At 35.9% G+C, this 13,413-nt stretch overlaps 3 protein-coding genes across 3 annotated transcripts; 2 read left to right on the top strand and 1 right to left on the bottom strand.

The window, feature by feature from the left end:
• Positions 1 to 69: 69 nt before the first annotated feature.
• Positions 70 to 3,140, bottom strand: LOC114519285 (ER lumen protein-retaining receptor 2-like). The gene is made up of 4 exons (XM_028539396.1): positions 2,927 to 3,140; positions 1,588 to 1,847; positions 1,054 to 1,306; positions 70 to 646 (listed from the first exon to the last, which is right to left on the bottom strand). The coding sequence occupies exons 1-4, from the start codon at positions 3,015 to 3,017 to the stop codon at positions 612 to 614; spliced, it is 639 nt and encodes a 212-aa protein (XP_028395197.1). The 5' UTR covers positions 3,018 to 3,140; the 3' UTR covers positions 70 to 611.
• A 706-nt stretch (positions 3,141 to 3,846) lies between these two features.
• Positions 3,847 to 6,076, top strand: LOC114519518 (28 kDa heat- and acid-stable phosphoprotein-like). The gene is made up of 5 exons (XM_028539662.1): positions 3,847 to 4,199; positions 4,502 to 4,602; positions 5,042 to 5,137; positions 5,412 to 5,691; positions 5,867 to 6,076. The coding sequence occupies exons 1-5, from the start codon at positions 4,187 to 4,189 to the stop codon at positions 5,893 to 5,895; spliced, it is 519 nt and encodes a 172-aa protein (XP_028395463.1). The 5' UTR covers positions 3,847 to 4,186; the 3' UTR covers positions 5,896 to 6,076.
• Positions 6,077 to 7,099: 1,023 nt separating this feature from the next.
• Positions 7,100 to 10,241, top strand: LOC114519428 (meiosis-specific with OB domain-containing protein-like). Its single transcript, XM_028539554.1, has 10 exons — positions 7,100 to 7,213; positions 7,297 to 7,354; positions 7,503 to 7,634; positions 8,033 to 8,108; positions 8,287 to 8,479; positions 8,759 to 8,859; positions 8,932 to 8,984; positions 9,291 to 9,386; positions 9,593 to 9,691; positions 10,057 to 10,241. Exons 1-10 carry the CDS (start codon positions 7,100 to 7,102, stop codon positions 10,224 to 10,226), a joined length of 1,092 nt encoding a protein of 363 aa, XP_028395355.1. The 3' UTR covers positions 10,227 to 10,241.
• The last annotated feature ends 3,172 nt before the right edge of the window (positions 10,242 to 13,413 follow it).

The following is a 13,413-nucleotide window of genomic DNA, read 5'->3' as shown; positions in this document are numbered from 1 at the left end:
TCAACTATGGTGTGCTAGAAAAATATTTGAATTGACAGTTTTAACTCTATGTAGCTATGTTAAGTCAGGTAAACTCGTATTTTTTTATTTCTTACACATACAACACTACTTCTAATACAAAATGTTCAGATATAGAGGCATTCTTCAATCAGTTGCACACTTTACTCAAAATGCATTTAAAAAAAATGGCATCATAATTTAAGACGTAACCCACAGAAGACACACAAATAAAAAAATTCAGAATGGACATAAATTTTCAATTCTTTATACTCTATTATACTGAACTATATATTTTGAGAAATAAAAAAGCTTAGCAATTTTTTAAAATAATAATAATTATTTGTACTTTCCGAGAACTGTAAGTTGATTACCAACAATGTTTAGTGAAAATAACATTGAAATAAAGCAACTGAAATGTGCAAACTGTTTTTTTCACTAACAAATTACTAATATTATTATTATTTAAACAAAGACCAAAGTATGTATGGAAATGCCAAACTTGTATGGAAATTATATAAATGGAATTCCCTTTAGATTCCTATGTTAGCTTTATCAACATACAATTCAAGACTGTTATTGTTTGCATGTCCTTGTATTTGTCTAGAAGCTTTTTATGCTGGTAGCTTCAGCGATTTACCTTTCAAAACTAAAAAAAAGAAAGAGTACCATGTTTACTTGATTGCACAAAACTATGATTATAACCATCACTATGTAGTAATCACTACAATTGATTAACACACTTCATCATTATGATCATTGATTATGATCTGATTGGTCATAATCCTCATCAAAATTGATCATAACCCATCACTAGCAACCATCATATTGATCATTACCAATAGTTCATGATTGATCATCATTATACTAATCATATTATAACCATGATTTCAATCAACAGTGACTATCATACATTTTGATAATCATCAATATCATCATCAACTGATCATGACTGATCACTGATTCACACAATCATTCATGACAAACTGATTATGATTTATCATCATTCATCAAAATAACTGATTATCATCAACACAAATATAATCATAGACCTACCTTTAGTAATGTAAAGATAGAAGAAATCGCAATAGAGAACTGTCTGCACACATCCCGCAACAATGGCGATAAGATCATAGAATCCTTCACCAACATAACGCAGAATCCAGTTTGCAAGGTAGAGAGCACGATAGGAACCAAGAGCAAACAAATAATGACTTGTAATTGTCTCCGCCTCGCCTGTCTTCGAGATCATGAACAACTGTGGAAGAATAGCTAGAGACTCCAAGTAGATGGAGAAGGTCCACAGAACCTAAACATTTTTGACAAGTGAATCTCCAGACAGAGGTATTTACAAATAAAACACCTATTAACCACTAGTAAATGACAATAGTTTTTATATTCTACTTAATCCTTTCTTTGAAGAATTTTAAATGAATAAATGATTTGTTGGGGAAAATCTAGTCTTTGGAGTGATTCGAACCTACAGCTTAACACAACATAGTTTGAGGTGTTAACCACTAGAGCATCAGAGCTGGTGGTGAAGGACCAGAGTTTTTAACAATCACAACACAATCAAGTTTATAATGTTACCTCAACAACTGTCAAACTATGGTTAACGAGAACAGCAAGACCAGCGACAGGGACAACAATGAACTCCATGCGAAAAGTGTCATGATTTGAATCATACGTAGCTTTGAATTTCACAAATATCAGGTAGCAAGTTGCATACGAACACACAATGAATATACACTTCATAACAGAGTTATATACAGATATGAACGTCATAAAAAGATCAAGGTATCGTGTCGTGAACACCAGTGCAAAGAGAATTTGACTCTTGCCAGAAATTCCTGTAAATAGAAAAAGATTGGTATTCAACATTTTGAAGGAATGACTATAGAACCACATTTCAGTAAATAAACCCACAGTTTTACACCTTCTGTGTAAAGATATAAGTATCACTAATACGGAATGTTTGAAAAAAGAAATATATTTGACCCACAAATAAAACTTATTCTAGAAGACAGATAACTGAATTGAATTAATAGTTATCCTTGCTGGATATTCTCTAGTGGTGCCACAGAACTCATGATTACTACATATGTATAGTTGTGCCACATAACTCATATGATTACTACATATGTACAGTATAGTTGTGCCACAGAACTCATGATTACTACATATGTATAGTTGTGCCACATATAACTCATATGATTATTCTAATTTAATACTAAAGGCTAGATTGAATGTGAGGTGGCTTTACATGGTGAACTGATGTTCCCTGATGTTGTACAGAAATTATTGCTGAATTACAGAACTGCTAAGTTAAGCATGATCAAGCCATTGGATATAAATCATATAAGACAGATTTAACCATTGTTCACCTTCCTGATCTCATCATATATATTTAAATACAAAGGTCTTTAAAAAAAAGGACAGGCTATAAAAACCGGTGAAACCCGAGAGGGAACAATAACCCTCTATATAATACACTCGTATCCAGGGCAATCTACCACTGACGTTCAAAGATCCACGTGTCATAATATTCCAGTAATATAACTAGTCTAATTTGTCTCAAAACCTACGAGATTCTTATCAAAAATAATCTTCTCGTTTTCCTGAAGATGAATATATTACTTAGTACATCAAAACCACAAAGGCAAGATTCAGGCAATTAACGCTGCTTCAATATACTTCAACTTAAATTCTTTGAAAATACAGAAATATATTACATAATACATATATGTTATGAATATAAAATAAACAAGGTTATAGTTGAGGTTATAGGAGAGTTTTATAAGAGATCACAAAACGATTACCTATTGACCTGTAGTTCACAACAAACTATTAATATGGATAGTACATGTTCAAGAGATCAATAAACTTTTATACAATGTCCTACCAAATTTGCAAAGATTTCATCGCTTACCGGCACAAGAGCGCGTTTTCCATATTTTCCACAGCAGCAAGAGTATTGCTAAAAGATGGGAGAGGTCGCCAACGAGCCGAAATATGTTCATTTTGGAAGAAAAACACCGGACAACCAAGAGAAACAATGTTAACACAAGATCTCTTTTGAATGTGTCTTTCTTCTCCGCTCGCCACGTCGGCACTATGCGACCGCGCAATCACAATCGGAAACCATCGGGGCGACATCGACGCACTTTCGATGCACACTCGAGAAAAGTCGGTTTCGAACACCCTGGTCCTGGTTTATGCACTGGTTTATGCCAGTTTATGCTAAATCTAATATCTTTAAATAGTCAAGGACCTGTTATATGAGTTTGTATCGGTTTGTATGCATTTAATTTAGGACAGTCAAACTCAACTGTTTTAGGGTAATTTGACCATGGCGATGAGCACGGTAACAGTGCGCGAACCATAATACTGGGCGAAACATCCGAAACTGACCACACCCATTAAAACATTAAAACATTAAACGAATTATTGACCATTAAAACAGCGTGGTTATCTATGTCAAAATATTTGACATCATAACCAAAGCATGGTTATATCGTTTAATGTTTGTATATGAGCGCCAAACATGCTAGAAACTTTACATAGGACAAGCATTTGACCATTAAAACAGCGTGGTTATCCATGTCAAAATATTTGACATCATAACCAAAGCATGGTTATATTGTTTAATGCTTGTATATGAGCGCCAAACATGCTGGAAACTTTACATAGGACAAGCATTTGACCTTTAAAACAGCGTGGTTATCCATGTCAAAATATTTGACACCATAACCAAAGAATGGTTATATCGTTTAATGTTTGTTATGAGCAGCAAACATGCTGGAAACTTTACATAGTATGTATTATTTTCCAATAATCCTTGGAGAGGCATTTGCGGCGATTTCAGAGGCCTATGTATATTTCAAAATTTTCCCGGACTTTCCTAGCAGGCGCGCGGTGCCGAGCCCCAGGAATACGAAAAACGCTCCGCGGTCCCTGCCAATGGCACAAGACCAACCAGATGAGACCAGATCGTGGTGAATGCTGAATGGTGATACACCAGTTATCCTTCTTGCTCCCTCATTATCCTGTGAAGCATTACAATGAGGATAACATAAAGTAACCGGCGCAGGTATTCCTCTGCGAAGAAACGTGTTTTCACAGAAAATAAATTTGTATTATATTAGAATTGTTTATTATTTCATTTTTCTTCTTCAAATAATTCAGGAAAATGTCGAAACGAGGTAGGGTTATATGCACTATAAACGAAGATAGAGTTCTCATTCTTGTTTACTTTTTCTTACAAATCTCAGATACGCCATTTTAAAAGTCAAATTAGTCAATGGCTGATGCAATATTTGAGATATTTCAACTCGATTATACAGCCCTGATACGTCTATGTATATTAAAACTAGATTTATAGGGGTACAGTGAAAGAACTGAAGCAAAACTTCTAAAACTTCACTATATCAAATTCTCACAAATCTTTGTAAAACTTATGCAATTCTTCTATTCTGATGAGTAATCATTCAGCTCTTTTCTTAAGGCAGAGGAAAAGTGAATCACAAAGGTCGCAATCGACACTTTATCACCGAGGCTGAGGTTGAAGCAGAACAAGAGAAAGAACGTAAAGACAAGGAATGGAGGGTAACGCATCTTTATCCAAACACAATGTGACTGGATGGCCTTATCTTAAACAGATGGCAGCTAGTTAATTGTGGTTTTTAGGATTAGTGACTAGGTTTTGGGATTAGGGATCATGTGGTGAAAGCTGCTGGTTTATTATTATTATTTATTATTATTTGAACTTATTTAAAAACATGGTGGTCTTTCAGTTACCTGGTTTTCAAAGGTGACAATATTTAACCTGGCTGTCGGCTGTTTAGTTGACAAGAGAGAGAGAAAACTGGATGCCTGCCATGTTGTCACATGCTTCCCTAAAACCACAGTAAACAAATGGCGGTGCAGCCATGTGCAGGGTACCTTGCAAGCATTTCAACTATGACCAGCAAATGCTTCCCTTGTAGAAGTCCTACTATCTTTGTCATTGTAAATTCTGCTGATCACATGTTTTTTTTCGCCTCAGCAAAGACACGGAAATGAGGTCATCGATGATGATGATGCAGATAAAGAAGAGAGTGAAGAAAGTACAGACTCGGATGAAAGTGAATCAGATGAAGAGGTCTGATTATTTATTGATGAAGAGGTCTAATCATGAGATAGATTGTGATATAATCAAAATACTGATAAGACCGGTGAATGTGATACAGCATTCTATTTTTGCAATAAACAGCATCAAAACATATAAAGAATGTTTATAAATTATTTCATTGTATATGATGCCCTATTAGGGTGCATGTATATAAGAATGTCTGGTTAAAACAGTTTTGAAACTCACTGCCAGTTTTGCAGTCATTACTGTTAATTAATTTACCTTGCAACCAATTCTGTTTTAGAAAGTCCGAAAACCCAAAGGTGTTGATGGTTTAATTGAGATTTCGAATCCAAATAGAACTAGAAAACAGACAAAAAAAGTAACAGAACTTGATACGAGCAGTGAAGCGACTTTGTCACGGCGGGAACGAGAGGAACTTGAAAAGCAACAGGCTCAAGTTCGGTACCAAAAACTTCATGCTGAAGGAAAAACAGAACAAGCTCAGCGAGATCTAGCAAGGCTTGCTATCATACGAAAACAAAGGGAAGAGGCTGCACGGAAGAAAGAAGAGGCTAAGAAAGGTATATACAAACAAGTTCAGTTGTTCACTTGTGGTCTTAGGGCAGGGTTGTGAGACTACCTGTTATTTTGATGTTTCACAGGATGCCACTTGTTTCCCATGCGAGACACATTCTTTGCAACCTAAGATATTCAAAATTGGTTGTATTAATAACATAGGCTTTTCTGTTTTACTAGCTCAAGATAAAGCGAAAACCAAGAAATAAATATATATCTGCACTAGTGAACAGTGAAATACTGTATTTAATAAACTATCAAGTCACTTGTGTAAACAGCATGTAAAAATATGAAGGCTTTTTGAAAGTAATTTTGAATTGTAAACTGGCTGGAGGAAAATGGCTATGAATAAAACCACCACGATTGTGTAAACAAATTATGTATTATTACATGACAGAATCTTTGTTTGCTGCTGAAGAGCTATGGTTAGTTGGGAGGTGGTTTGTGACAATTTTTTATTTGTTGACCTATTCAGGATATTTGTCAAAGTCTCTGACATTCAAAATCTTATGTAATTGCCTCTAAAATTTGATTGCAAAAGAACTCATGACAATATTGTACATAGGTAATAGGAGTACAGGGTCTAGAAAGGAGCAACTTCCAGAAATATTTGAATCCAGAAAAGCAGATTCAGGCAACTTTTCTGAAATCAGTGTTAACTTGGGCAATATGTACTTGCAAGGCTTGTAGGATTATGATCTAGTATGATGTCTAGTTTTAAAAAAAGCTAAATTTAATTCTAAAAATACCAAAAAGATACTTACCCAAAAATTCCACTTGTGCTACCAATTGCAATGACCATCTTAGACATAATTCTCTTCTAAAAAATTAATAGTAAATGCTTTATTTTGGACTAATTTGGCCAGTAAACAGGCAATGAAAGGCTAGATATACTTTAAAAAGAGCCAAATGCTACAAAATTATATTAAAAGGAAGAAAAACAGTCATTAAATCTTGAAAATAGTAAAGGAAAAGTTTAATACAGAGTGTCTCAAAAAAACTGGACCTCATAAATGATTATGTATGCATCAAAATGAAATGCGCTGAATTTTATAAAAATGACAAACGAGAGTTAAAGTCTAAACACGTTTCCAAGGCTACTCATGAAATAAAAAAGGCAAAAATAGCGGGGATTTTGCTGCGAAAAAGCCATGGAAAAAGCCAAGTCAAGAATCAAGCCGAGTTTTTGATTCGGAAGTCTGAGTACTACATATTGTTTTTCCCGCGCATTTTATAAAAAGTAATGAAAAATTTTAAAGTTTTAACCAAATAGTATCATTGTTGGCAAATCTAGAGAAATAGCGAAGTTATTACCAATATTTTTTTCTGCTTTTGTCCTGGGATTATTTGTAAAACGTTCTTTGCAATTTTACCATCACTGGGTGTCTGTTTTGAAGCTGTTTTTCTTCACAAATGGAGTTTGGGACTCGTGAATTCTGGCCTGATGGGACAAATGTTGAAAAACAGAGCAATTTAACAAGTGAAAGAACGTTCCTACGAGATTTATCACCTGGTTCAACTAATAAAGTAAGTTTGAAATAGTTTGGTAATAGCTGAAGATCTTATAACAACGAGTTTTTTGTATGTTGTTTTTTTAAATTATGCACTAGGTTTTGGTCGGGGTTGTTATTTCAAAGCTTTCGGTTCATTCATTTCCTGATAAAAAGAGTAAGTATATCCTGATATGAAGATTTTATATGATTGGTTATTTCGATAGTAAACGCGAGAAAATGTGTTTTAAAATCGACGACGCTTATTTGGGTGGTTTGTTCTGGGGTCGATAAAATATGTTTGAACTAGTATTTTGTTTTAAAAGATCCTGGTTCTGAGCGCTACTCTTTGGGCTTTACAATACGAGATTCTCCCATGGACTACGTGAACGTCACTTGCTGGGGAAATGGCCCATTCATCAACGATATTGCTAAATCCTTCAAAATTAATGACGTCGGTATGAAATATTATTATCAACAATAGCTATGGTTGAGACGAAAACTCCAATAGTTGACAATAATTGCGTTGGTCTTTGAAATAGAAAATCGTCCATTCAGTTGGAGACCGATTTGTGTTGTAAGCAAACGACTTAAACTGGAAAAATTTGTTTACACTTTGAATTTCCATATCTCTTAAAATATGGTTAATATGACGGAAAACGTTAGCATTATTTGGTCAGCTATACTTCCAAATGTATATGAGCTATAGAGTTTATGTTTAGATATATAACATATGCGAACTGCGTGTAATTTTCAAATAAAATCTCCCCTATTGTTCTGATTAGAGTCGATGCGAAAAAGGCGATTTAACCCCCCCCTTTTAATTAAGAAGGGTTCTTCAATTTTTCCCATGCAGTTGAAATTCGTAATCCTCAAGTATCACCGAAACAGGCCAGTGATTACGAGCAACAATGGAAACCATGGACACCCAGGTACATATATGACCCTACACGTAGAATATGCTAATTTGCAAGGCCACTAATTGACGCAATGCTCAGACCGAACAAACGGGCAAGTTCTTAATAAAAGTAATCAAAATCGAAATCTTGATATCCACCCAAAACACTGGTTCATGTAAATGGATATTCACAATGTCCTTACCTCTTTAAGTAACGTCCAACTGAATGTCAGCGAGACACATTCAACAGTATCTCTGTACAGCGGCTGGGATCTCAACGACATGAACGTTCTTCTACACACGCCTGTTAAAGAAAATGGGGACTATTGTGTTATTGATGATATTTTGACCTCAGGACAGAATCTACATGGAGATCATTTGAACGTTTTAGTAGCGGTTAAACATGTAAGACACTTGTGTGCATTTTAGCCTAGATTTGCTGGACCTCCCAAGATCACTGATGTTTCCTGCCTCCTGTAGTAACACTGGATCAATAAGAGATGATCCTTACTGGACCTCTAGGAAGAACAGTTTAGAACTGATAGAGCTATCCAGTATAAATAAAGTTAGTTTAGTTTAGGTTTCCTCTGGTAGTAACACTGGATCAATAAGAGATGATCCTTACTGGACACTCCAGGAAAAACAGTTTGAGCTATCCAGTATAACTGATGTGAATCTTTAAAGGTTGCGACTCCAAAAGATATCATGACCAAACGTGGAAAACAGGTTCAGAAATGTGACGTCCAAGTGTTTGACGAAACTTGTCACTCCTTCCCAATGTTGATGTAAGTTCAATAATATAATTCTGCGGATCAAGCACATAAATTCTACAGCGTAGATATTTACTTTCCTTTCAGATGGGATGAAAATATAATTGAAATGGCAGTATCATGGATCCCAGGAGAGACAGGTCATCTCGCAGATATCAATGTTTTAACCGACAGTTTTCATACGTACATTTCCTGAAGCAATATTTTATCTTAATCGCGGTTCACCGTGGAATATAAAGCGAAACAAACTCAAATAACATCAGCTTACAAACCCAAGATTTGAGTTATTAAACACACAAGACGCAGAAATTAATCTGGTGATCTTTCGACTTTATTCCAAAGTCACTGTCATATCGCCAGAATTCTAAATCAAGAGTTTGCATGATGTTTGCAAGTTATTTTAAGACGGTTAGTTCCATTTAATATATATTTTATCTTTCTTGCAGTGTTGTTCATCGCAGATTTGAAAATTGTTTATGATGATTACAAAAATGCAATGTCGTCGGTCTGTGACAACAGAACTATAATCACTGTCAATCCAGGTAAACCAGCATGTATACCAATGATGTGCCTGATTCATATACATCAAATTATGGTGCAGAGGAAAGTGCATGGTTAATTTAAAATTTTACGGCTGGACAGCCTGCGCTATACCAAAAAGAGATCATATATAAATAAAGATATATAAACAGGATTGAACGCAAATGATGCGAGTTCCGTCGATGCTAAAGTGTCGATTATTTGACAGACACCAGACAGGCCCATCAGCTTTATAGCTATGCTCAAACACCAGAAATTCTCAATGGATTAACGATGGAAAACAATGGGGGAGGAAAAGGCTTTAATTGTAAGTGAAGTACAACAGCTTTTCCAAAATCGCGCACTTTTCTTAACTCTGGAGCGTTTCGCGCGCTTTTCTTAACTCTCGCAACATTCCCGCGTGTTTGGATCAGGCCATCCAAACATGGAAACAAACCATTAAGTAGTTGTTTATTCCAGTATATTCGACCTTCACTATATTCTTTTATTACCAAGGTCGAGTATACCATATTCCGGTATATTCAATCTTCGCTATATTATTTTATTACCAAGGTCGAGTATACCATATTCCGGTATATTCAACCTTCGCTATATTCTTTTATTACCAGGGTCGAGTGTACCATATTCCAGTATATTCAACCTTCGCTATATTCTTTTATTACTCCGCTATAGTGGATGGTATTACTGACGTCTACACTATACAGCAGATGAAACAGTGCATTACCAAAGCTGGTGAAGACAATGGTCGTCCATCAGATGATATTACTGGAATCGTTTTTGCTTTTCTCACGAAGTTCAACATTGATGACAATACTGATAATATCTTAACAATGAGATGGTAGGTTAGAAAGAAAGAAAGAAACGGAGGTGGGGGTGTCTTTTGTGATGACAAATGTTCTCCTCAATAAAAAAGGGACGCTGGAGGAACGGGGGACACCATCCCCGCTGCTTCCCCCCAACTCCAGGCGACCTTAATTGCCTTTCTTCCATTATAGTAATAAATGCAAACGAAAACTAGACAGTCTCACAGCTCAATGTGACAATCCGACTTGTGGTGATCAAAACGAAAACTCTTCACAACTCACCTATAATCTTTTGGTTGATATTTCTGATCATTCCGGCACGCTGATTAACTGTCGCATGATGTCATCTGCCTTGGAAACTCTCCTTGGTTATCCTGTATGTTTGTTTGCCAACAAGGGGGGATTTCGTTTTAGACCAATCAGCAAGTTTGTTTACATTTTCATTAACCCAATCAAAATGCATAAATTTTAACTCATTCCGGTAAAATGGTACATTATTTACCATTTTACATAAAGTATAAAAAATGTAGGCATTCTGATTGGCTTTACCTAAAAAATGTACACAAATATGGCGATTAGTTTAAAACGAAATTCCCTTTATTTGTGCGCCCATAACCACCGTTCCCTGACCTATGAAAATCAATTTGAAGAAATCTGAAAGCATTTTTTTCTTCTTTTATAAAGCCTGATCAATTTCAGCAAATACCAGAAACAGCGGTTGCAGAATTCAAGATGAAATATTTGTTGGAAAAATGCAAACTGTATTTCAGGGTAAGTCGCTAATTTGAGGATTCAGTTGAGGTTAAAAGGTCACCTTTACTTTTATATACGTCAATCCATCGCAAAGCATCAATAAATTCTTGTATCAGTATTTCCCTTTCAGATTTCCAAGAATTTTCGAAGCAATTCAGCGTTGATCCTCTCGTGTGCTCTCGCAGATCCTGAAGAGAATATGAAACTATATATAAATCACCCCAATTTTTAAAATAATTTGAGTTAGCGTTAATTGGTCATAATCCCGAAATTTGTAGTTATCAAAGTAATCGTGCTGTTTCAAAACGATTCATTTATTGTTGAGAACAACAACTTAAGGTTCGACGCTTATTGCATGTACTCTTTTTGTAAGGGTCCCGGGATTTTGTTTGAGTATAGGCAAGCCACACAGACCAGACCATCAAGTATGCGGTTAGGCCCAAGTGTTTGAACTCAAAACAGCGACATTCAAACTATAATATGATACGACGTGTCCTTTAAAACTCTTCGGACTTTAAAAGTTTAATTGCATTATTTCGTATGGCACCAGTACTTCAAAATGAATATTTGAACGAATGAGGTCTGAACACACCTGTTCCAAAACTCTTGAGAACTCGTTATTCAGGGATTTCCTGTTTCCGGGGTGCAGTTGATGATAGTTGCCCTCTGAAATCTGAATCTCCGATAAACTCAGGTTTGCTAACGGAAAATATACAACATAGATTATTATACAATGATTTGTTTTATCGTCCCTCTTCAGGATGTTGTAGAATAAAGGAAACAAGTGAAGGTAGGAAACTAATAGTCTTACGAAATCACATATAATTGCTCCAGCACGACCGAATTGAGAAGCGATTAGAAATTATCATGTAATGCGTAACATAAATATGCGACGCATTATCATTTATGATCGCACCATTCAAATGCTCTTATATCAACTCTTATATTGCATGTTTAATTGCCACACTGGCCTAGTTTTCAGACAACGAGAATTGACAATTCCTGAATTTGCATGGGCGAACACAACATAAAAACCTGCAAGCGAAGCGGGCAATATAATCTATTCTGAGTACGGCAAAGGCCGCCGACACACACCGGACGCGATTTGCCAACGCGAGGCGATATTTTTTTAAATTTTGTAATATTCTTGGTAATTACTGAATGATAGTACATTTTGACTGGTCAGGGACCCAAATCTCTCAAAATGTTCTTTCAGAATCGAATATATTTGCTTCTGAGATTGAAAAATTCGCGTCGCGTTGGCAATTTGCGTCCAGTGCGCGTCGGCCTTAAAAGTTATATTGACGAAGCGCAAATTCAGTGCTTCTCCTTCCCAAGTACCTTCGCGTATTTTTTCGTTAATGGGCTTTCGTTAATGGGGTTTAAATCCGTTTTAATCCGAAAGATTACGGTCCGATAATCCTGTGTGTATAAACCTTATTGAACATTTGAACAGGCAGTTCATAGGAAAAGACAACTAGTTTCGTTTTGTTTCGCTATTTCGGAATCTCGCAGTCTCGCTTCCGGGAGGATGACGTCATTGGGATAACGTAGTGTTCAAGTGATTGAATGACGAACTAATAATATTGGATAAGTAATAATCATATTATTAAAGATAATTTACTGCGTGACCAAAGATTGGGTTTGCTGGAAACGGAGATTACGAAGATTTTTATCGATCATAATAAAAAATCTGCGCATATTTCTTGTTCGTACAAACTTAGCAACATCCCCAGGAGTCGCGTCATGACAGTTGGATAGTAAAAGCTTTGTCTTTTGTCTTGTCGGTTTTGTGATTTCATTGCAATTAAAATTCCAAACGTTGAAATGTGGTGACGCGTAGTTCGTTAAGAGCAGAAAATATTTGCAGAACAAACTATACATCGTCATCTTTAGTGAGGGTAGGAAATTATTAAACAATCTTGTGAACTTATCCCCCAGCCGGCGCGAGGGCACTAATTCCGCCCGGAGATTAGGAATTACACTCGGGTATTGTGACGGAACATAGCGGTCATGGACGTTCAATGGGCAGGGTACTAATTGTGCGCACGCGCGAAATGCGAACGAGTAAAGACTGGTCATCAGCAACTTGCTGATTGGCTAAAAAAGTTTGTATTTTAATGAAGCGTCAGCAAATTAACTGTCATTTTGGAAACTTTTTAAAAAAATGTTTTGTGGGGGTAGGGATAAAACGCTTGTAACTGAATCGCTGAAACGGAAACTGAAAGCAGAAACTGAAATGGGGATAAAACGCTGAGATGGGGATAAAGAAACGTTTTTTTCTCGCCAGTATCCACGCGTAAAATTATGATCTTGTATTGCATAGTTTCAATTCTATTTGCGGGTTGCAACAATACTGTGCCACGCCTTGTTTATAATATTGTTAACAATATTGGTCAGCATTGTTGCTCCCTATTTAATAGGTCTGCATAATATTGTTCCAAGTTACACTGACCTGTTGTACAGAGGGCTC

Source organism: Dendronephthya gigantea, unplaced genomic scaffold, assembly GCF_004324835.1.
Source record: "Dendronephthya gigantea isolate DGI-Jeju-01 unplaced genomic scaffold, DenGig_1.0 000013F, whole genome shotgun sequence".
NCBI classification, from domain to species: Eukaryota; Metazoa; Cnidaria; class Anthozoa; order Malacalcyonacea; family Nephtheidae; genus Dendronephthya; species Dendronephthya gigantea.
Note: the sequence above shows the minus strand (reverse complement) of the source record. Positions and strands in the feature narration are given on the sequence as shown.